Consider the following 23,453-nt stretch of genomic DNA (forward strand, 5'->3'; position numbering starts at 1 on the left):
AAAAGCATGAGGCTGATTCAATCCTTACAGGTCTCTTCATACAAGAGAAGTCAGAATGTGATTTCAGGGAAGTCTATTTGAATGGTAGATTATGGGCTTGATTTCCCCTCTCACTTATGTTGGTTTTACACCATTGTATTGCCTGTGACATCAGTGGAGCTACTCCTTATTTACAGCAGTGTGACAGGAGAATCAGCCGGCTGTAAAAGATCCTATTATGTAAGTCATGCTTCAGTAACATAATGATTCTCTAGTGCAAGTACCATACGCCCCGAGAAGAAGTCTCTGTGGGCCAAATTATTTTCCTCAATTACAGTAGTGCAGCCTCATTGACTTCAAAATTGCAGAATTCAGCAGAGTAGGAATGTTTGCTCACGTATATTTAGATAGAAAAAAAGAGAAAACTTTGAGCCAAATTCTCTGCTTGTGGAAATGGAGTTTTGCCCATTTGTGCCAACAGAAAACATGGCCCACTGGCAGTGCAACAGTTGCAGGAAACTTTAGTGATGTCCCACATAGACTTCATTAATAGATGTATTTGACGCTGGAAAATATTTCAGGTAATGAATCAAATTCTTCTCTCAGGTACACTTGTGCAACCCAATGTATTAACTTCAATGGAGCTGCATTGGCATAACTAAGATCAGAATTTGGCATACCTTTAAAACCGCAAAGCTGAAGCCAGCATCTGACCCATTATATTTGAAGATATTTAAATGACAGAGGAAAAAATGTTTTTCTGGGAGTTCAGTTCAGTTCAGATCCTTCATATATTTATTGTGTCCCCCTTATTCAAATTTGCACTTTTTATCTCAGTAACATATTACACCTTAGGCATGTTCACTGAAGAGCTATTACAGCACCTTCAGAGCTCAAATTGGTAAGTAAGCAGAGCATTAATGGTAGATTTAAACTCCAACTTAATGCTTTTTATTGTTCTGGGCATATTGCACATAGCTAGCCAAATTCTGCTTTCATTTGCACTGCTGTAGATCCAGAGTAACTCAGATGAAATTGGTGAATTTCACTGTTGTTTTACTCTAGATTTACACTAGTATAACTGAGTAGAATTGGGTCCCGTTGTGAAATGTGCTCCTCATTGTCACTTTATTTTACTAGAATGTGAAGAAGAATAAAGAACATGTATCCACAGTGAAGAAATATATTTGGAAAGGCATATTGCACCCTGTATTTTTATCTCAATACTCTAAAATCAGGGGTTCTCAAACTTTTCCACAGTGTAGGCTAGATCTTAATAAAGCAATTCTCCCATGTACATCTCCCTCCCATATACAAATGTGCAGATTACCTCCCGCCCATTCATGTTTATGTAATATCCTTGTGGAAACTACAGCAATTGCTTACATGGAGAAATAGTATTAGGAAAATACTTATTTAATAGGCCAGCTCCTCAGCTGATGTCAATGGAGCTCTGTCTATTTACACCAGCCCAGAATTAGCCCAAACTATTTTGAGCTTCTTTTAACAATTAGAGATGAGAGCCACCCTCGTGACCAACCAGCTCTCTGCAAACCACCAGCAAGTGCTCCGTGAACCATCAATGCTCCACAAGGCAAAACCATAGTTATAAATGTAATAATAGTCTGAACACAAGAGAAACACCATAGCAGTCTACCGTCCAGTTAATAACAAGGTAGCAATCAGAAGCCATGTCTTATATGTCAGCTAAGTGTGCAGTGATATGCTGAATCCAGTGTATTAGTTATGTTACAGTTACAGAATGTTTTCTTAAGTGCTCTCCAAGTTGTCTCAAGGCTTTCAGAGCTGTCAGTATTTTTTCTTTGGGGAAATGCTCTGAGCATTATTTAGCATCATGTTGTATATTTCCAGCAGGATTTTCCACATACAGACCAACCCCCTTCCTGCTCCTAATTCCCATTCATTCATATAGCAGATTGGCAACAGTCAGTCCCTAAAAAGGTTTAAAAATAACTAGACCAACCCCTTTAAATCCCTATCCTAGCTGTGAGCGCTTCAATTAGCAGGTGCAATAATTTCCTAAGGTCAACTATTTCTTGTGGTAACTTCTCAGTTAGAAAATAGAAGCTTGCAAAAACAAACCCCCAAAACATTTACATCATTTTCATGTTACAGTTGGAAACATGCAAGTTGTAGCCATGTTTGGAAAGCTCTCAGAACAGTAGTCAGAGAAGCTCTGCTAGACCCAGGTGAGCAGCAATGGTGTTTAAATACACAGCCCCCCTGCTTTCAATGGTACTGTGGGCAGAGCGGAGAAGATCCTATTTCCCCAGCCCACACAGATTTAGGACTGGAACATTTTATATTCTCTCAAGATTGAGGCTATATGGAATAGGAGACTGTGCCAAAGCAGAATCACAGCCATTTTTCACATTTTACCACTGTCAGGCTCAAAACCTACAGTCATTACGGTCTTAATGCTCATTGACACTAAGGTCCTTTTACACTAAGAGAACTAATGAGAAGCAGGGCCATTTGTCTTTTCTGCTCTTTGACTGGATAACCGATTTTTTTTAACAGGAGCATAATGAATGTTGACTAACAAATAATGATCAATCCATGAATGTGGGTCTCAGATACCGACGATGAGCGTCATAGAAAAGCTTATAAACAAACTTCAGCAATGGACTCTTGAAACGCTGGCGATTGGCAAATGCTGGCAGTTGGCTGAAAACTGACATAAAATGGATAGTGTGAATAACAGCCAAATGGAGTTCAAGTCATTTATTCAGGAATATATTTGCAAACATGCTTTTTTCCATTATTTGACCAGCTCAAGATTTTAGCCAGGCAAAACTGTGGTTGATTTCAGTAGGAGCTTTTACCAAGTAAGGCCTGCAAGACTTGACTAAGTGCATGCCAAAAAAAAAAAAGGGGGTGGCGGTGGTGAGGAGAATGGTTCATTTGCCTGGGTTAGTGGTTTATTCTCATATTGCAGACGTGTCCGGCCACATCAATAAACGTCTATTCTGTCCCATCAAACTTGTGGCCCAAATTCTGACCCTAGTTACACTAGTGCAGTTCTATTCAAGTCAATAGGACTGATGTTAGAGGGGTTGCAATGAGTGCAGGATCAGTCCCTATGTATAAACAAGCTGCACAAGAGACCATGGCTGTGCTACAAGACTCCATAGGTGCCTTTACTAGACACAATAGCACAGTAACGTTTCAAAAAGGGGGCCTATTCTGGCCCAAGTGTTACAAGAAGGTACTGTAGGAAGAAGGGGAAAGAATCATCCCAGCTTGCCCAAAACTGTAGCTGCTGACATAAAAAAAACCCAATCATGCATGGTAAGTGACAGGTTGAGGTTATTCCCCTTTGGTGAGATGACTCAGGGCTAAGAAATTCTGTTGAGATTTAGAAATAAATCAACATTTTAAATAACTGGGTTTTAATTATTTCCCAAAGGGGAAAGTGTCTAGGTAGACAGGCCCCAAATCTGACCACCCCCATAGTACATTTTCTCTTTCCTCCTTAAAGGGGCATATGCTTCCTCCCTGTGCCCCATACAGGGGCCTTCACTAAGGGATGGGGCATGCATACACAGAGGAGAAAGCAATTTATGCAGCAACAGCATCCTCACCACATAGCTGCCTCTCTCCTCTTCATAGCCAGTATGCTATAGCTCCACAGACAGGGGAGAACCATGCAGCAGGGTATGCTCCCCGCTCCCAGGCAGCAGAATTTACTTTGCAAAAGGCATTGTAAGTGCCGCAGCCACTGAGTGGCCTGAGCAGACCTTAGAAGGGGAGAGAAGAGTCGTGGTCCCATTGCTGAGGTAGGTTTGGGGGTAGGAGGGAGCGTGATCAGGTTTAAATCTGCAGGCTGGATTCCTGTGGAGCTCCCATTTCTGTAAGAACAGGCAGCCCAACCTTCTGACTGCTCTGCTCTGCCACCAGAGGGAATGCTATGGTGAAGCTGCAGCCCAAGCAAAACTACCATTATGGGGGAGTCTGTGCTATTCTACTGGCTCCATGGAAGGAGGGGGAACAGTTGGTTCCGTTTTGAAGACAGTCAGCCTTCCAAAACGATGGCAGAAATGGCAAAATCAGAAGTATTAGACTAAGACTTTACTCAGAGTCTTGCTGCGGGTGGCCCAGATCTCACTGACACGGAATTCAATGGCAAAGCTCCCACTGGCTTTAATGGGAGCAGGAACAAGCCAAGTATATGAAGCCCCTAACAATCTAACACCAAAATATTTGAGCAACCCGCAAGGCAATTGGGATTGGCTGGGATCTCTCTGCTGTCCGTCCCAAAGATCCCCTGGACCCATTTGGGGCACCATCTTCTCTGATAAGGTACTGTATGGAAGGTCCTCCCTGAGTCTGTCCTGAATCACTCAGTTGCTATTTTCAGAGCATGGGGCAAGGCCTGTCTTAAGATATCAATGCACCCATGACTGTTTTTAGCCTCCTTCCTCTTTTGGCACCAGCTCTTCTTTATCAGGAATCAGGTCCTGCAGCAGAGCCACAGCCAGAGCTGGAGCCAGTCTCCACAGCGGGCCTGTAGTAGGCTGCCTAACTGGCAGATTGGTTGGAAGAGTGCGCAGGTGGGCTCTTAAGCCCAGCAACAGCAGTTCAGTGGCTACTCAAAGCATTTGCCAATGGTTCCTGCAGCTGCTTGTTCCTAGCCCTGCTCCTGCCTTGCCTCACTCTAGGTAACCCAGTTCTGCCCTTTGGCTCTGATTCCTATACCAGAAGGCCTGACTCCTGCTCTGACCATTAGGTACAGATGCCCACATCCAAGTCACTGACATTCTTTATAGATCATCCCCCAGCGGGGCTCCCTCTGAGCTCCTTCCCAGGGGATTTGGAAGGCTTAGGCGGCTGGGCTGGAACATCCGCTACTCCACTAGCCCTTGCCATCACAGACTGGGGCACAGCAGCAGGGGTAGTGGCAGTCTCATGCCTGCAGTAGTGACACAGAGAGGTTCTGCAGTCTAGGATGGCTGGAAGTTTCCTTCATCTCCACCCCACTCCCAGGAATCCTCCTGCCCTGAGCTCAGCTCCTCAGGCTTGGTGAGGAGAAAGATTTGGCTCATTGTGTTTTTATGTGAAGGGGGGGGGGGGAATCATGTATGAGGCCAACCAATTTTATCAGTGCCTCATTTGAATGAGAAGGCCCTTAAAGAAAAACATCACCAGTTGTGAGATGGAGTGGACACAAGGCTGGGGCTCGGACACAGTACATGTTTTATTATTAAAAAAAGAATAAAAACTAATGAGATGCTTCCAGAAGTTAGATTCTATAGGTACATCTCCACTTCCCAGCTGGCTGCAGGGAACGTGGCCTTCAGCTCTCACAATAAACACACGTACGTACCTGCACAGGTACTGTAGTAAAACAATACCCTTTGTTATGTGTTATTTGCTCACTTATAACCAGTGTTTTCTGTATACCAGTTAAATCAAGAAGAAAAATCCTACATTTCCTGGTCTATAAGATGGTGCAGTCTATTGTGTGGGACTTCTGGGAGGCAGCTTTAGGACATTGTTGTTTTGTGTTTCAAAACCCCAGTGCCAACTACACCAGACTTTGTTCTAAATTAGGACTCGAATGTGGCTCTGAATTTTGCTATCAGCACCTCTCCTTAGGCAAAGTTTGGGTATTCGTATTCCAGATCTGGATTTGAATTTTGCAGCTTGGTCCCATCTTTAGCACTTCATTTCAAAGTATAAACATTAAATTTTACAGCATTTCGCTGTGAGGGGAGTGCAATGTGGAAGCCCAAGACGCACGATACTGCAAAGTTCTTCAGGGCACAGGAAGTCAAATGAGCTAGATCCTGGTCTTGTAAACATTCAGACAACCGGGGTAAGGTGTACTGCACGTCTCTGGCAGTGCTGGGAACTGCTATACAAAACACTTGCTCATTTACATTAAAATATTACATTATTTAAAAAAACAAGACACATGACCGTTTGCAATTATAACGTATCCGACATGCTGATTTCGGGGGGGAGGAGAGAGCTGTAATATGAATCTCTCCCTCGCTGGAAGGCTGCAGTGATAAACAGAATACGTTCCAATGTGGTTGATCTTTTGCAGATGCCTGAAGACCTCCTAATCAGCAAGGCCCCTGGTTCTCAATTTTTTTCATAGTGAGGACTGCTTTTTTTAGACAGATAGCCCCTTATTGACATAGGTGCTGGAACTAGGGGTGCTGGGGTTTCCATCATATACAGGGTTTACAGTTTGGTTCAATTGCTCTCAAGACCCCCACTATACAAATTGTTCCAGCGCCCCTGCTTGTTGATCCCTTTGCTCCCAACGATTCCACACCTTTTCAGTGGCACCTACAGTGCTTGGTTACATAAAAAAGGTAAGAAAGGGACAGTTAAGGGAGAAGATTAAAATAAAGCAATAAAGCAAATGCTGGATCCTGCTTCTGCTGAAGTCAATGCATGGTTACCGGCCTTCATTTTGTATCTGCGCTGTTTCTTTCCTCTCCACTTTATGTTATTGAGGAGGGATTCCCCGTACTGCTGCCAGCCCCCACTGCAGTGCTCGATTTACTTCCCTGTGAAGTATGGTTCTATCCTCTTGCATGGTTGCCCCCACCAACTCATTTTACAGCAGCTACACATTTGATCAGGGCTGCATTAATACCAAACAGAAGACAACGAAAGACAAAAAACAGGTGCACAGGGTGGAGAAAGGTGTTGGATTTTCGTTGGTTTCAGTTTAGTTGTTCAACAAAAGCATCTGGAAATTCTAAGAGAGCCCTGGGCAGGGCTACTTCTAGCAACAAGTGTCACTGCTTGAAAAACACTGGCTGTTTTATCACTGTATGTAAGCAGCTCCGTAGATCACAGATTGAGAACCACTGAGGTAGGCAACAGGTCTAGGCAGTACTGCTGAGTGAACACAAGGGGGCTTTTCTTCCCCTATGTCCTGAACGACAGTGGAAATATTCGCCAGTGTTTCCAGATCTACTGGTCCAAAGCTCACACAGCCAGAACTGAAAAAGCATCCACAAAATAGCGAGCACTGATGGACTAGTATGTGCATTCAACTCTATGGTGGCAGCCAATGAGAATTAGCTGAGCAAACAAACACTCATTGGTTGCTGTAGCTTTGAACCCACTCCCACTGGATGCAATCGACCTTTCATCCTACCCCCCAAAAGTCCAAGGGGTTATTATGATTTCTGATCTTTCTGAGCAGTTCGCAACAGCAGCCCACACAGATGGTGCTAGCTACAGAAGTAGCCCTAATTATAGCTACCCATGCGGCTTAAAAACATCCTCTAACTGGCTTTAGAAAGCAGTGCGACATGGCAATACAGCTGCACACACCCCATTGTAGAGAACTGGAGCGTCTTTTTCTTACAGGCTAACAACTTCTCTCTCCTTCTGACTCCAGCTCCTGCAGAAGGCTCCTGGCCTCCCCTTCAGCTGCATTGGGATGCCTTTCACTTCCAACGTCATTTCCAAGGCACAAGGGGCTCATGATGTAGCGATAGTCACTAGTGACAGCAGCAGCTGCTCCAGCAATGTTCTCTCCGCTGTCCAAATTTCTAAATGAAGTGTACAGGGCAGGGTCGCTCCCAGAAGTCTCTTTGGCCTCCCCAATGTTGACGTATAAAGGATCCTGACTGGACGAGAGCATGGACATTCTCCCCTGAATCATTTTCAGCTGTAATTTCAGCATTCCAAAGCTAGGGCGTAGCTTGGGCTCAGAATGCCAGCATCTGCACATGAGATCATAGCTGCAATGCAAACAGAGTAAAGAGAGCTGAAAAATATAGTGGGTCTGTGTGCAAAGTAACTCGGCCCATTAATCATGTGGCAACGCCACTAACAACAAAACAGGACCCAATTCTTCACTCAGTGACATGGTACAACCACCATTTTAGGGGTCAATTGTGCCGACAAGCCATAATGTGGGGGCATGCAATTCCACCCTATCCCAGTGGAAGTTCTGGGAGTAATTCTGTTATACCACCCCAAAATCTCTGTGTACAGAGGCAATTCAAGCAGCCAGATCTGCAGAGGAGTCACCCACAGCGCTCAGTGAATAGTCCTAGGATTTCTCTGGTGTGGGTTGAGTGGGAAAAAGCAGGGTGATGGGGAGGGGAGAGTTCTAGTTTTGGTGTGTTGGAGAGTTAACAAGGGCATTTGTCAAATCTGAATTCTGGATGCTTATTTTTTGGTTGAGTTAGATGTGTCACTAGAACGTTTTAGAAGCAGTTAGATGCTTTTTTGGGTAGTAAATTGACACAGCTACAATATAAAAAAATAAAAAGCACACATCCCTCTCCAGAACTCCCTGACACAAAGGCCATTTGCTCAGGCTTGGCACAGGGTGAGAGGATTTGCCTTCAGTATGTTCAATAGTATCAAATTCCTAGTCTCCTCACATTTTCCAGAGTATTTTCACTTTGCTCAGAATGATTGTTGCCAAGAAGCAGGTTTTTCAGGAGTCGCACACACACAAAAATCAAAATCAAAAGGCCAGTCAGACAAAGCTGATTTGGTAGAGCATCAGTCCACCGATGCTGCTTGGCATGAATAGAACCCCGAATAAATGCAATGGTTAGTGATAGATTTTTATTCTCGGCAAGAGTTCTCAACCTTTTTCTTCCCCTTAACATGCTATAAAAACTCCAGGGCCCAGCGGGGGTTGAGGGGGGGGAACTCAGGGCTACAAGCCAGGGGACCCTTGGGCATAGGCATAGTTTAACTTCTATTTTGGGGGACAAGGGCTGGCAGGGCTTGAGCCAGCTCCACACAGCAGGGTCCATGGAGGGAGCGCCACCTCCAGCCCCTGACTCACTCAGGAGCTGCTCCCAGCTTGGGGGGGGACGGGAGGGGGGAGGAATGGCTTCAGCCCCGCGCCGCTCCTGGCTTCAGCGCTGGAGCTCGGGACACTGGGTTTCAGCCTTGGGGCCCTGCAGGCCCCCTGAAAGGGCTCACTGACCCCAGGGGGCCGTGGACCCCTGGTTGAGAACCACTGCTCTTTGTTCAATAGTGTGTGTTTTATACTCTCAACAGTGGATCAGAGATTTTATTGTTTCAGATTCTAATCAAATGATAGATAAAACCGTGAGGAGGAAAAATAAAAAACCAAAACCAAAATAGAAGCCAGATTTGTAGGAGCAACAATTTCTGGTCAGAGTTCTAAAAGGTTCTATCTAAACTTTGTTATCTCAGCTCCTCGGGTATAATGGAACCCATCCACTATTCATGGGCTGCGGGTATGGAAGGCAGGGGGAGGCTGTGCCTCCCCGAACAGCCTTGCGTGGTCCTGCTCACGCTTCGCCCCCAGATCCCTTCCTGCTTCCTGGGCTGTGCTGCAGGGGGCTCTTCCCCCCCATGGACGGGACCCCGGGCTGGGGGGCTAATCAGGGCTGGCCTGCACTCCAGGGCTAGGGGAGCGAGGCCGTGTCGCCCACTCACCCGCCTGGTGCTCCGGAGCTGGGGGGGGGGGGGGGGGGAGGCGGGGCCGCCCCCCCCCCTGCCTGGTACTCGGGGGCGGGGGGGGGGGGTGGGGGTGTGTGCGCCGCCTACTCACCTGCCTGGCATTCGCGGGCTGGGGGGGCCCCCGCCGCCTGCTCACCCCCCTGGCATTCCAGGGCTGGGGGTGCTCAGAGAGCCTGGGGGTGGGGCTGGCTGCCACACCGGGAGATGGGGGGACTCTGTGCTCCTGCAGGTGGGGCGGGGCCTCAGGCAGAAGGTGTGGTCCAGGCCGGGGTCTAGCCTCCCCGAGCCTGGGGTTCACCTGCCACCCATGCTATTACTATTACTATGATGGAATGCCAACTTGATTGGTAAAGGGCACCATCCCCATGTAACATGAGCACTATTATTCTGGTTCAGAGGGCTGTAAAGAAACAAACAAAGTCTTTATTGCTTGAATAACTGAACTTAAAATGGCCTTGTCTGCTCTGGAAAAAATTACCAGGATTACTGTGTGTTCCTCCTAGAATGGCTGTGACACACTCCACCTCTGCATGCAAAACTTTATCAGTCATTTATCAGCCACGGTACCAGTCATGCTACGTAGACTGCTTTTTCTGAGGTCAAGTAGCAATTGAGCTTCAGTCATTACAGGCAAAGTTGTATGAGTGCCAGAGTGGATGAAGGTCAGAGTCAGGAGCGGAGCTCCGCTCCTGACTGTGGCTCAGCAGGAGAACCTCTTACACTTCACTGGCTGACAACCCCCCTCCCCACTCTGTCCCCCTCCATCCAGTCACGCCTCCATGCAGGCACTGTAGATCTTGCACCAGGAGTGCTAGGTCGTGTTAGAAGAGCAGAGAAAGTGAGGAGGGAAGATGAGATCCGTGAAATGGGATAAAGAAAGTCCGTGGAGGTTCTTAAATAAAAGCATGGCTTTTGAACTGGGTCCTGAAATGGACAGGGAGCCAACAGAGTTGGAGGCTGGGGATCACATGGTTGCTTTTCTTTATTTAAATAAAACCGTGACCTACTATCCTGAGTTTGTGAACTTTTAGAAAAACCTGGTCCTAGTCAAACTGACCAGGCGATCAAATAGATCCCAAACCTGACCACCCACTTCAGGGCTGGTAAATAACCTCCTACAACCGGTACATGCTGAAGACATGGCACACACATGCTTCCCTACTCTCCAGAGAGCATCTTCTCACTTAGCGCAAGACATGCCTGGGAAACATCTGCTGCAGTGGTCAGAGACAGAGATCTCCAATGAGACCTACTCAGTACTTAATTTGTAATGAAAGTGGTGCCGGGGCTCAAACAATTGTTTTACTTTCATAACTGTCACAGCAAGCCCAGAGGTGCCAGGGCTATGAACTGCCAAGCCCAGAGATGCCGGAGCTATGAACTGCCAAGCCCAGAGGTGCCAGGGCTATGAACTGCCAAGCCCAGAGGTGCCGGGGCTCAGCCCTGGCACAAATTAAGCACTGGACGTACTGCACAGCCGACAAAGGGAGACGGCCAGGAAGGAGCTCTTCCCTCTTACAATGCAGCACAAGAGAACGAGGGCCAAACTCACAGAACTTACTGCAGAGAGGCATACATCAAACCTCCCAGAGCTAGGCTGGCCCTTTTGTGCCAGGCAGGATTCACCCTCCAGAAGGCAGGCAATGGTGGTATTGCCCCTTATTGTGGGGATTTTACTGGGGAAGGCACCTTTAGCTTACCCCAGATACTCCAAGGGTAAGATCCTGTGGGGTGGCCAGGGTGACGATATAGTCTGAAAAGTGGGATCTTTGTCACATATCTGCTTCATGTGGATCAGAACCCACAGTTCTCAATCAGGCCAAACTCTCTCTGACTTCAGTGCGCGTTTTACTCAGGTAAGGAATACAGAATCAGGTCCTATGTGTTTTATACTTAACTCAGCTCTGCTCAGCCTGGGAACAAAACAAGTTCTTAGTGTCATCAGCACACCAGAACTCATTTAGCTGGAAAAAAGCCAGATCTCTTGTATTCTTCTTTGTGCGTCACCCACCAAGCTGGCAACTAAATTCCTATTCCAGAATCTTTATTGTTGCTGATTCTTCCGGGAGAGCGTGATCTTACAGTGAAAAGCAGCCCAAAACAAATAGACCTGTAAACTTGTAAACTGAACAATCCGATATGGGGCTCACTGAGAAACAAAGAATATAGAATTGCATAATGGCATTTTTTACTCTTCTCACTGTAGCTAGACAGCACTTTATTGAGCCTGTTACTAATTTTGCAGTGGAGCAGTTGGCTTCCATGGCATTACTCCTAATTTACACCAATCAGAAGCAGGTCCACATACTATACAAACACGCTGTACAGAAGAGTTGACCAAAGCTTGGTTACTCTGACTTGCTCGCTACTTTGCAACGCCACATTCACTGTATATTTTGGCTTCATTGCCAGAGTCAAACAATGGGTTGACAAAAAGATATACAAATGCTAGGAAACAGTCAAAAAGTGATCTGCCATGAAGACTAAGGTGAATGACTTACTAACAAGAGCCCAGAGCATTCCCTTATGTGGAACAGCCAACGTGGGGGACAGGCAACTCCGTGAAACAGGGACTCCTCCAGATCATTCTCTAGGCACCACTTTAGGGGAAAGTGAGACAGAGAGGGGAAAGCCAACATTTTCAGAAGCGTCCCCTGAGCTGGGCTGTGTGATGGAGTGGTCTGCCACAGAGGACATGGAGACCTTATAGGGCAGCTAGTGAAAGGGTTAAATGAAGAATATATTATTTGTACTAAGATGCTCCAGTTAAAATGTGAAAGTAGAAACCAATGGCTGGGAGTGCTCAGCATGGATGGCTTCTCATTTCCTCTTCTCAAATGCCTTTGTCCAGAATGAAAAGGCTTTTACCTTAGGAAATGCACTGGAGTAATCCTCTTGGAGCTGAGAAAGATGGCAGTGTTTGCTACCAGCTTTGAGACCAGGGCCGCCCAGAGGGGGGGGCAAGTGGGGCAATTTGCCCCAGGCCCCACAGGGGCCCCCACGAGAATATAGTATTCTATAATATTGCAACTTTTTTTTATGGAAGGGGCCCCCAAAATTGCTTTGCCCCAGGCCCCCTGAATCCTCTGGGTGGCTCTGTTTGAGACTCCTTTTTGAGTCAGGTAGAGGGCACTGATTGGTCAGCATGTATTAGGGCTGGAGCTAAGGAACTACAAAGACTGCTTCAGCCCCAAGGGATTCACTCCAGCTTGATAGCTCAATCTAGGCAGAAGTCTGTTCCAGAACTGGGGGGCTTATGCCAGCATCTATAGAGTGAAAGATCCGGATACACACATTCCATGTAATTTTACGAAGAGGGAACACTTCATCACCCAGCAATGCAGTGTGGAGATGGCCATTTGGAAGCTACAGCTGGTGCAGAATGTGACTGCCTAGTGGCATTAGCTGCAGGATCTGAGGATATTCCAAACACTGGCTTGGCTTCCTTGTCATTTCCAGCCACAGTGTAACATGTGGACACTGATCTATAAAGCCTTACATGGCTCAGGTTCTGGCTACCTGAGAGGCCCCCCTCTCTTCCTATATATTCTGCCAACTGCAGTTGAAGTCAGCAGAGATGCTTTTGATGACAGTGCCTAGCTTTGAAGGGAAAATGCAATAGAGGGTCCCCTGCTCTGAGATATGCTTCCCTCATCGTTATGTCAGATTATTAATCTCCTGACCTTCAGGGCATGGCATGAGGCCCATCTCTTTGCTTAGGCTTTGGCCTGGAGGAGGTGGTTAGCAGTGAGTTTCAAGGAACATGGGTATAGTTTCACAAGGGAGGCAAAACTCTCTAGTGCTGACGCTGTCCAAGCTTTCAGACCAAGTTAGCTGCCAGTGTAACTACCCTGACTTCGGTGGAGTGATGCCAGCAGAGAAACTGGCCCCTTTATAGTTCGTAGCAACCCCAATGACTGTCTCTAGCAGGTGTCTTCAAATATTGAAAAGAAATAGACTGTGAACAGAAGCCATGCCAGCTGTCTCTGTCTCTCTCTGTCTCCATTAAGAGAGAATTCTCCATGGGGTCAAAACAAAGCAAGGAACAAGTTACTCACATGTCTTCCAGGCACTCTGGGGGCTGCTTCAACCTGTTGCCACTGATGAGGTAGTTGTAGATTTCTGCATTTTCGATGCCGGCGTAAGGGGTTTGTCCTCGTGTCACAATCTCCCACATTGTCACACCAAATGCCCACTGAAACAGAACAGCAAACAGAGCTAGCAAATCGTAGGTTCCCTGTTTGCCAGGGCAGGGGGCATTATTTTTTCCAACTGGTTGCTGTGAGCTAATTAGCTTCTTGCGCCGCGCCACATTTGGGGCTATTGGGGGATGTGCAGAGTTTGGCCACGATGCCTAGGGCAGTGAAGGGGATGAGCCACTTTTGGCTTAGTATGTTCTGACCCGTATCTTTGGAAAATGCCCGGGGAAGTCTAACCAGCAGGATTTGCTGTGTGCAAAGAGGAGTTTCTCATAATCAGTGATACACGCAGCTGTGTCATCAGTCACTTGTTGGGCACACTCTGCAGCAAGGTCGAGGGCAGTACTCATGCAATATTGCAGTCAGGCTGTACGGCAGGGGTTCTCACACTTCATTGTTCCGCGACTCCCTTCTGACAGCAAAAATTACTAGATGACCCCAAGAGGGGTCTGAGCCTGCCCGAGCACCACTGCTCGGGGCGGGGGAGGGGGCCACAGCTGAAGCCCAAGAGCTTCAGGCCCAGGCAAGGGGCCTGTAACTTGAGCCCCACCACCCAGGGCTGAAGCCCTCTAGCTTTGGCCCTGGGCAGTGGGGCTGGGGCTTTGGCCCCGAGCCCCAGCAAGTCTAATGCCAGCCCTGGTAACCCCATTAAATGGGGTCATGACCCACTTTGGGGTCCTGACCCATAGTTTGAGAACCGCTGGGGTATCACCAGCCACCTCTTCAGAGGCAGCGTCAATAACTGGTAATTGGCAGTGCAGGTCCACAGGTAAAGGAAGGAGCCAATGGGAAACCAGCTCAGAAGGCAGCAAGGGAGAGAGGAGGGAACCAGAAGGAAGACCTAGAGGAAAGGAAGAGGAGCTCCAGGTACATGTGCTTGTCCTCACTTCCTTAGTGAAACGTAATAAGGAGAAGTATCTAAGGAGTGAGTGGCCTTTTAATCCACATACCAATATGGCAGGGATGTGTGGTGTCACCCTCAACATAGCGCTCTGCTGGATGAAACAGCATTGCCAAAGCTACTCCAGTGTGTGCGTGTGAGATCATGTCATCTTCTGGTGGCAAGGAACGATGACAGAGAAAAAGGGAAAAGAACAAGGGTGAGAAAGGAAAGATGAAACTGAAGGAATAGAAAGGATGGGGTGGGGGAACGAGAGAGGCAGAGAGGTGAGGGAAGGCGGCCAGGGATGAGAAATGACGAGGGGTGAAAGAAGAAGAGGGCCAGGAGAGAGGGATTCATCGCTTTCACATTTGCACCACAAACTGCTCTGTTCAGCTTCAAAACATTTCCCAGATTCTCCAGTTCTGACATCATGATCCAAGCCAGAAGGGAGATGTGCCCATCCCTTCACACAAGGCATCAGCCATTCACATGGTCCTCTTCTGTCACCAAGGGCCTGATTCACTGTCCGGTGAAGTCAATGGAAAAATCCCCACTGGCTTCTAGGGGAGTTGGACCTGGCTCCAAACACCAGAGCAAAACTTACCACATCACTGTGTGTTGTGTAAAGATTGTCTGCAAGGCTTTCTAGAGCAAGCCACTTCACTGGCAGCTTGGAGGCGCAGCCCTGACGGTAATAGTCTCCACTGTAGATTTTCTTAGAGAGCCCAAAGTCTGCAACGCACACGTTCATATTCTCATCCAACCTGAGGGAAAATGTGAATGAGTAAGAAGGCAACTACTGGCTACATTCAGGTAGCTAGAAATATGGCCAAGACTGGCCAGCTCAGGGCAGTTGTAATGAGGTAGAACACCTTTCAGCCTTAGCTCACCAACTCAAACAGGGCCCAGAGTTGGTAGTGTCCCCAAGTCATCCCCGTTTGGTGGCCAATGTGAAATAGGCTGGAGGTCTCAGTACAGTTCCTAGGGACTAATAGGGGAGTCACTACGACTCTGTAAGTGTGGGAGCAGAGTGACTTCCACCTAAAGGGGTCCAGAGAGAATTGCCTCCCCTCCCCACAGTGTTTGTGCAAAATGGTGCACTTAAGCTTCTGCTGCCTGGGCCAAATTTTTCAAAGATATTTAAGTGCCTAAAGATGCAGACAGGTGCCTAGTGGGTTGGAAGTGGTTTTATTTTGATGTACACCAGTTCTACTAAAAAAGAGTTTGGTTCCTTCCCTTGCTCCATCCCAAGTAGCCAGGGGAGGAGGAGGGATGAGAAACAAAGCCCTCTCCTTCCTCCCAGCAGGCAGGTGGTTGGGAGAGAGAAGCTGCAATGCTGCATCATGCACAGTTGTCAACAATTTAATTATTTCAAGAGAAAATCCTCCATGTGGGCCAGGTCCGCGTGTCACCAGAGGGTTCCACGTGCACTCTGGGGAATCCTAGATTAGTTTTTACATCTTCATTATCAAGCCCTCAGAGCTGATACAGTTTTCTGGCAGTTCTAAAAGCTCCTCTCTCTTATCACAGCCCAATCCACTCTCTGCTCAGTATGTTGTATTGTGACCTCGCATCACTACCTGACGATGTCTCATCAGAATGACACAATGCTGCAAAAACATAACATGCGCCCCACCAAACATCAGCCCTGCAAAATACACCCAGAACCCAATGACGGGAGTGCTGGAGATAGGGTTCAGTTTGGGTGCTTCGCTGAATCTTAGGAGTCACCTGTGAGGATATGCCACTCCTCCGATGGGAAAGAACGGTGAGAGTGATTAATCATTGCAATAATTTACCAAGGGTTGTGGTAGAGTTTCCATTTGTAAATCAAGATTGGATGTTTTTCTAAAAGCTCCGCTTTTGGGGAAGTTCTCTGGCCTGTGTTACACATGAGGTCAGACTAGATGATTACAACAGTCCCTGCTGGCCTTGGAATCTATGAATCCCTACACGGCTAACAGGTCCTAGCTTCCTCATATCTGTTGCCACTTTCTTGGAGGGAAGGACTGTATCTGGCTAACCCTTCAGGAGAAGGCAGGCTACTGCCCCTTCCTGTGACTTCCTGGGGCTTCTCACCCCTTTCTCTCTTCTCTCTCTCTTACGAAGGCTTTGCCTCCTTCCCTCCCTAGCCTTTGTTTGGTCTGAAAGCGCCTGGCCCACTTACATGCAGTTCCGAGTAGCAAGGTCCCTGTGTATGAAGTTTTTCGAGCTCAGGTATTCCATCCCACTGGCAATATCAATCATGAACTTGAGTAGTGTTTGAAGAGGCAAATTCTGCAAGAAAGCACAGTTCTAGATTGGTCCCTGGAACATTCCAGTCACTCAGGACCAAACGGGGGCATTTACCCTCAGTCTACATTGGGGGCGGTGGAGAGGCAGCTTGTTCTCAATGCAAGCGCAACAAAGTAAAGTCATTTCAGAACCTTGTGAGCCCAGAGTCTCCAGTGAGATCAAAACCTTCTAGCCTCTTGCAAGTTCCTTTGAGAGATAAAAACCTGCACCAGTGTGAATGTGATCTTCCCAAACCCACCTCCTCCCGGGAAGGATTGTACAAAGAGAAAGACTTACAAAGGGGTTTTCTCCAATGCGGGACATCAGCAGAAAAGCATGGAGGTCTCCGTGCTTCATAAAGGGCAGGATGACCATGGGAATTGGGAGCCGACCCTTAGGGCGACTCCGCAGGCTGACTCCTAGGGTGAGAGAGCACACAGCAAAGAGCAGTTTGCAAACAGATCCATCCTGAACAGGGCGTTACACTTGTCTCTCCCTCTTCTTAACAGTCTGGGGAAAAACACGGTCACCCACATTTCTGGAGGGTTGAATTCCATGTGCCATCCTCCCTCTCAGGGCCTGACCCTATGAGGTGCAGAGACTCCTACCTCAGGGGGAATTGCAGGTGCTCAACACAACTCAGGAGGCACTCAGCTCCTTCCAGGCCTGGGCCCTAAAGTTCCTAGGATCCTTCCAAAGGGGGTGGTGACCTGCCCCACAGAGCACTCGGAGTTTTGCTTGCATTGCCCCATGTCCCACAATGCCTTAGAGCAAGGCAGGAAATGTCCTGCTGTCTTCTTCCTCATTGTTTAGGAGTTTCTAATCTGACGGATAACAAAGGTTTATTTTTACCTATTTTTCCACTGACCCATCTAACATATCCCTTTCACAAGCCATTTCTCAGCCAGGCCATCTGTGGCTAACGTTGCCGAATGGATTTCCAAAAGCCAAGGAAGAACGGAGAAACGGTTTAAGAGAAATCAATTACAGCTGCATTAAAAATATGTGTGTGCGTGCACACACGTCTATAATTACACACACTTCAACTCCTGTTAGGCCTGGAAAGGAGCAACATCCACATCCCGCAGAATGGGAAGGGCCAATTGAACGCTGCTGCCCACCACTCCAGAAGGTGGCTGCATCTCAGTGCTGTTGCATAGTCTGCATACATTTATGTGTATAGTTTATGAAGCAGTTTGGGATCCGGCAAGGCAGGAGGAACTACATTGTGCCATAGAACTCTGCTGCTGGCTCACCGATCAGTTTAGTAACGTGTGGGTGGTCAAACTCCTTCATGCAGGCAGCCTCTCGCAGGAATTCTTCAATGTCACTTGAGGTGAAGATATCCGCTGAAAGGCAGAAGCACGAGATTTTTCCTCAGTGACTCAGAGGAGCATTAAGAGACATGATTATCAGAAGCTTGCTTTGTGAGGCATAACACATTGTCTCAGACGAACAATTAGATAACATTTCACAACAAAGCCTAGCCTGCCACATTCTCCTGGGATGTGGGGGGAGAACAGAAGTTGGAACAGGGAGAGAGCCTCAAGCATACATCAGGGACATCTGGTGACTTCATTCTTGGCAGAGCAAAGACCTGTCGATTAGCAGCTCTTTTCTCAGCAACAGCTTTCATTGGAAGCCACAGAAATCATGAGTGGGGCTTAAAGACGTGGGAATTAATTAGCTAAAAAGGAACTGAATTATAATGGGGGAAAGGGGGGGGCGAGGTGATAGCCTGGCAGAAGGGATTAAAGATGTTGCCAACCAACTAGATAGTCTGGAATCCCAGTCCAAAATGGGGGAGACCATTTAATACATGACCTTGGTGGCACAAAAGATCAATGCTTTTATATCTCTTAGCGGTATTGCTTCTTTTAATTTTCAGGAGCAATGATTTCTTTGGCACCAGCAGCCTTGGAGATCTTGGACCAAATTCAGCAGTGACATTAAGGAGCGTGAAAGTTACTCATTGACCAGTTTCTAATCCGATCACAGCAGTATGAATCTGGAGCAGCTCCTAGATTTTTCTGCTATTATTCCAGATTGTGAAGTGAGCTAAGGGTTCAGTGCAGCATGTCATTTCCCCTTCCTTTATGTCACTGCTGAATTTGGTGGGAGTTCTTAAGACCTGCTGGGAGATCACATTCAGACCCAGAGGTTTACAAGCTGGTCAGAAAAATGCTTGTAAATGGCAAAGCAGTGTAACTTGCAATAATCTGGCATTCAATAAATGCAAAGTGAGTGTTGTTTACAGTCTTGTATTCAGTGGGGACCAAACTCAGCTCCAAGCATAACTTCTGTTTAAGTCAATGGCAGCTGCACCCATTTACACCACGTCTGACTTTGGCTCCAGGAGTGACAGGGATGGTGTGGCGCGGGTTAGTATGTGAGTGTGTGTATGTGAGAAAAGGTCTTGCTTTATTTTATCTGCTTTATCTGGTAGTTGCTCTTCCAGTTACAACTCCACTTCTCAGTCAACTTGGAAGTTGGGCTTGTTTTGTACGTCCACTGAATGCCAAATCAATGGGCGTTCTGCTATTTTGTCACTTACACCCGACACATAACTTACGTTACTATTTACTTCACCACTGAATTTGGCCCAGAGACTTTCATCCATTTACTTCAGGATATATTTGGATGGATTTGGCCCTTCATTGCTACCTGTGTAGGGCCAAGTAGACTTGACAGAATTGTCCATGCCATAGGACTTACTATGGTGCAGAATCAAGGAATTGAGTGGCATTCTCTGTACTTAGTAGCAATAATATTTACTATTTGCTTCTGTTGGTGCCCAGGATGTGCTAGGTGGGGTACAAACAATAAGGAGGCATGGTCCCTGCCCTGAAGAGCTTATATTTTTTAGAAGACGAAATGGACAGAGATCACGGGGAAAGAAAAGGGATTAACAAACAAGTGAGGAGGCTCAGTGGGAGCAGGTATGATGAAGAAATCAATGTTGACAGACATTTACCAACCAAAATTGAATCCTTCCAAGCCTAAATGTAATCTTTCCAAGTGATTTTATTTTAAGTGTTTCTAGTGGCCCCGCTTTCACCCACCTTTCAACATCTTTACTGCAACCTTCTGGAAAGAACCATCCTCCAGCTTCAGTAGCGCCTCTCTAACCGACCCAAACTCGCCTGTGGAATGACCAGAGCAGGCAGTAAGGAGACAGCGCTAGCACAGATGATTCACATCATGTTTACTCCAGGGATCACGGAGGGAGGAGCTGGGAGCTGAAGAGCTATAAGAAGTATAGCTACCAGCTCCATTTCTCCTACAGCAGCCCCATGAGCATATGTTTGCATGGGAGGCCAGAGCAGCATGACCAAGGGAAAGAAAATACCGTGATGGAGGTATGCTAGGTAGGGGACAGTTTCAACTGGCAGTCCTTTGCTGACTGAGGATGTGCAGAGCTGGAGGGAGGATCATGGATCACAGCTGAGGAGTATTTCTGGAAAGGGGATATTGAGAGAGGCAAGGCTGAATCAGGCTTGGCTGGGGCAGAGAGGGGTCTCTCAGCTGAAGAACTAAGGAAGCTTTCATCTGAGGAAGCTCTCCAAGGTGACAGCTGTCAGAGATGACAGTGCCAGTGGGATTCATCAACGAACCAAGACACAATCAGGCCTTATCTCTGCAAATTCAGGGATTAACACCCACTGACTATAGCTGGCCTAACAATCTATTCAAGCACTTGTGTGTGGACAGGAGGCACATGTCAATCGATCGAGGGGGTGTTTGCCCCAATAAATTTCTCCAGTGGAAACAAGGCCCCGGTGTAGACAAAGCATGGCTGGCTACACCATGTTAAAGTTGTTTTGGCCTGAAGTGGTTTTAAACCATAACACAGATTTAAAACAAATATAATGTATCAGTTTGCATTAGTTTCAGTCTAGCTTTGATTTGCCTGATGGAATAAGTTCCAGCTGCTAAATCCACATGATTTCATAACCACTTATCTTGTAGACGAATGCACTTAGTTTGAGGTATATTGTTTCAGATCGGAATGCTGCCAAGTAAGCAGGACTGGAGCAAGAGTGAAAAAATGGAGCAAGGTGGTTCTGGCATCTACACCACAAGTGAAAGGACCTGATAGAAGTCAGGTTCTTCCTGCTAGCTTTTCCCTAGTGCCATGTCCAGTGCTGTGTGTGGTCATTCCACAATCACAGCACAATAGATCAGGTCACAGGACCCAAAGTGGCAGGGGGTGGGGGGTAAAAGATGGTTGAAAGCCATCTTTATGGTGTCCCTAAGGGCAACCAAAGGCTGTTACACAGCCGGGGATCATCAGAGCACAAGGCACTCCACCTACTGCACCCATGCCCTCTCCTACCCCCACAACACCCCTGTGCTGAAAATTGGGGTTGGGGCCTGGATCAGATGGTGTAGAACTGGGCGCACCAGGCCTATGCCAGCTAAGGATTCTCTCAGACTAAGGGAATGTCCAAGCGTCTTGTTAGGGCAACTTTCTAGCTCATTTGTACCATGGAAGCAGCCCAGGAGGGTCAGAGGATCTGGCCAGATAGGTCAACAGTGGGACGATCCTCTGTACCTGTCAATGAAATCCAGACACAAGAGGCAGGCACATGTTGCCTCCACACCAATTTTACCCAAGTTCCATTGCCTAGCGGCATCAAGATCTGAGCCATTTTCTTCTGCAGAAAGATCCTCCTCCTACCATGAAACTGACTTTCAGAAGCACATTTTTTGGAGGAAGGGGAGGTGGGTGTGTGGGGGGCGGAACAGTCTCATTGGAGCAGGATTGAAGAGAATTGCATTAAATCTAATCTTAGAAATCTATTGTTTATGTCAAAATGAAAACCAGCTCCCTTTTCCATTGCCTATGCCGCCTGATTTTGGTTTCTTTTTGGATTAATTGCTGGCCTTTTCATTAAATGCTTTATGTTTTTCTAGTGATTAACCTAAACTAAAACGCTAGAGCTGAACACCCTCAAATTCTGGTAAAATTCAGATCCCGCTGCAGACTTACCCCTATAATGCTTTAAACCCAAATCCTGCATTCAAACAGCCCCAGACTGAGAACATTTGAAGCTGGATCCATATAATTTTTTGGTCTTGGGTTGTTTTTTTGTAAAGTGCCTCATATTCTCTGTGCTGTCTTATTTCATTTAAGACTCTAAAGAAAGCATATTGTAATACAATTTTTATAGAATTCCTTCCATACCATTTAGTTGCATTGTATACATTTGTAAATTGAAGGGATGGCTGAAATGTAAGCAAATATTCCTTAGCTTAAAACACCTGGGAAGTTTGCATACCAGTGGACCAGGAGTACTGTGTAAAACCTTATGTGTGCGATAGCTATAACTAAGTCTCGGGACCTGATTAAAAAACTCTTAACAGCTATAGTGTAGATGCGGCCTAATCACAACCTCATAACCAAGCCAAAGCCTTGAATTGTTTTAACGCAGGAGATGGTTAGTGCCCATCTAAACTACAATGTTTAACCACGTTTAACATGATCAAGGGATAAACAGGTTGTAACCGCTTCCCCTGACTTGGTGATGGTTGAAATAGATGGGGCATTAATCAGAGTGTATTAGGTCTTGTTCAGGTTTTGGTACAGACTCACCCTTGCCTAGCATCCTTCCCAGAGTGAACTGCTGCTCCTGGATTAGAACATCCTTGAGTTTGGTCTTCAGTTCATCACTGATCCCTAAGCTGTCCACTGGAAAAATGAAGGAAGGATTAAAAGAGGGATGCATGACAAAAGGTTCTATGAGAACATGCAGTGAGTCCAGCCCTTTAGCACGCTCCCATAATCCAGCCCTTCAGTCCTATTCCCACATTATATGTTGGTGACCTGGGAAAAGGGAGGGCTCCTCCCACATCCTTAAGCCTCATGCAAGACAAGAAGCCAATAACTTTCAGGCATATGAAAATTGGTCTTTCAGTGCCAAAGAGACAGTGATGGAAATGCTATGAAACACTGCTCTCGGTAACCCCAAAAGCAAGTGGGATACAAGAGTACAGTAAAAAACACTGAGGAGTCAGACTTGCATCAGTTTCCCAGAGGGTGTTTGGGACCTCAGCTGGTATAAATCAGCCTATCTCCACTAATATCTGTGGAGCTGCACCAGTTTACAATGGTTGAGGATCTGGCCCTTAGCTGTTATTACACACATTACAAGTCTCCCTGTGCCTGATGAGGATGGATAAGATAATACCCAATATATGATGGGCATTAGGGCAATAGAGCAATTTCTGACTCCAGAAGAACAGACTCAAAGGAATGTGTTGCAACCATCCCAGTCCAGCAATGCAGCACCACTCCAAGGAATCACCCCTTTGCACCCCTTTGAGCGTGGAACACAGAACTGGAAGATGGAATTTCTAATCCTGGATCTGACTCTTGCACAAATCACTTAACTGTGACTCAGTGCCTCATCTGTAAACAGCAGCCTAATATTTCTTCCTTGCCGCATACTGATTAATTAGTTCATGTTTGTACCACATTTTGAAGGGCTATTTTTAATGCTACAGACTGTTCTATTATTATTATTAGGACAGACTGATCTCCATTACACCACTGACATTAAATTCAATGGAGTCATACCACAGTGAAATCCTTGCTGATCTTAAACGCAAAAAAGAAGCTTACAAGAAGTGGAAGATTGGACAAATGACCAGGGAGGAGTATAAAA

At 46.7% G+C, this 23,453-nt stretch overlaps 1 protein-coding gene across 2 annotated transcripts in view; it reads right to left on the bottom strand.

The window, feature by feature from the left end:
* Positions 1 to 6,185: 6,185 nt before the first annotated feature.
* Positions 6,186 to 23,453, bottom strand: part of TYRO3 (TYRO3 protein tyrosine kinase) — a 53,946-nt gene continuing 36,678 nt past the window's right edge. For both annotated transcript variants that reach the window (XM_024197432.2, XM_024197431.2), the window contains 8 exons: positions 22,382 to 22,477; positions 19,848 to 19,928; positions 18,042 to 18,134; positions 17,083 to 17,204; positions 16,679 to 16,788; positions 15,116 to 15,275; positions 13,488 to 13,624; positions 6,186 to 7,715 (listed from right to left, as the gene is read on the bottom strand). In XM_024197432.2, the coding sequence (XP_024053200.1) occupies positions 7,340 to 7,715; positions 13,488 to 13,624; positions 15,116 to 15,275; positions 16,679 to 16,788; positions 17,083 to 17,204; positions 18,042 to 18,134; positions 19,848 to 19,928; positions 22,382 to 22,477 (1,175 nt within the window). In that variant the 3' untranslated portion in view covers positions 6,186 to 7,339. The remainder of the gene's footprint in view (positions 7,716 to 13,487; positions 13,625 to 15,115; positions 15,276 to 16,678; positions 16,789 to 17,082; positions 17,205 to 18,041; positions 18,135 to 19,847; positions 19,929 to 22,381; positions 22,478 to 23,453) is intronic.

The sequence above is a fragment of the Terrapene carolina genome, unplaced genomic scaffold (assembly GCF_002925995.2).
Source record: "Terrapene carolina triunguis isolate 2854851 unplaced genomic scaffold, T_m_triunguis-2.0 Scaffold96, whole genome shotgun sequence".
NCBI lineage: Eukaryota > Metazoa > Chordata > Testudines > Emydidae > Terrapene > Terrapene triunguis.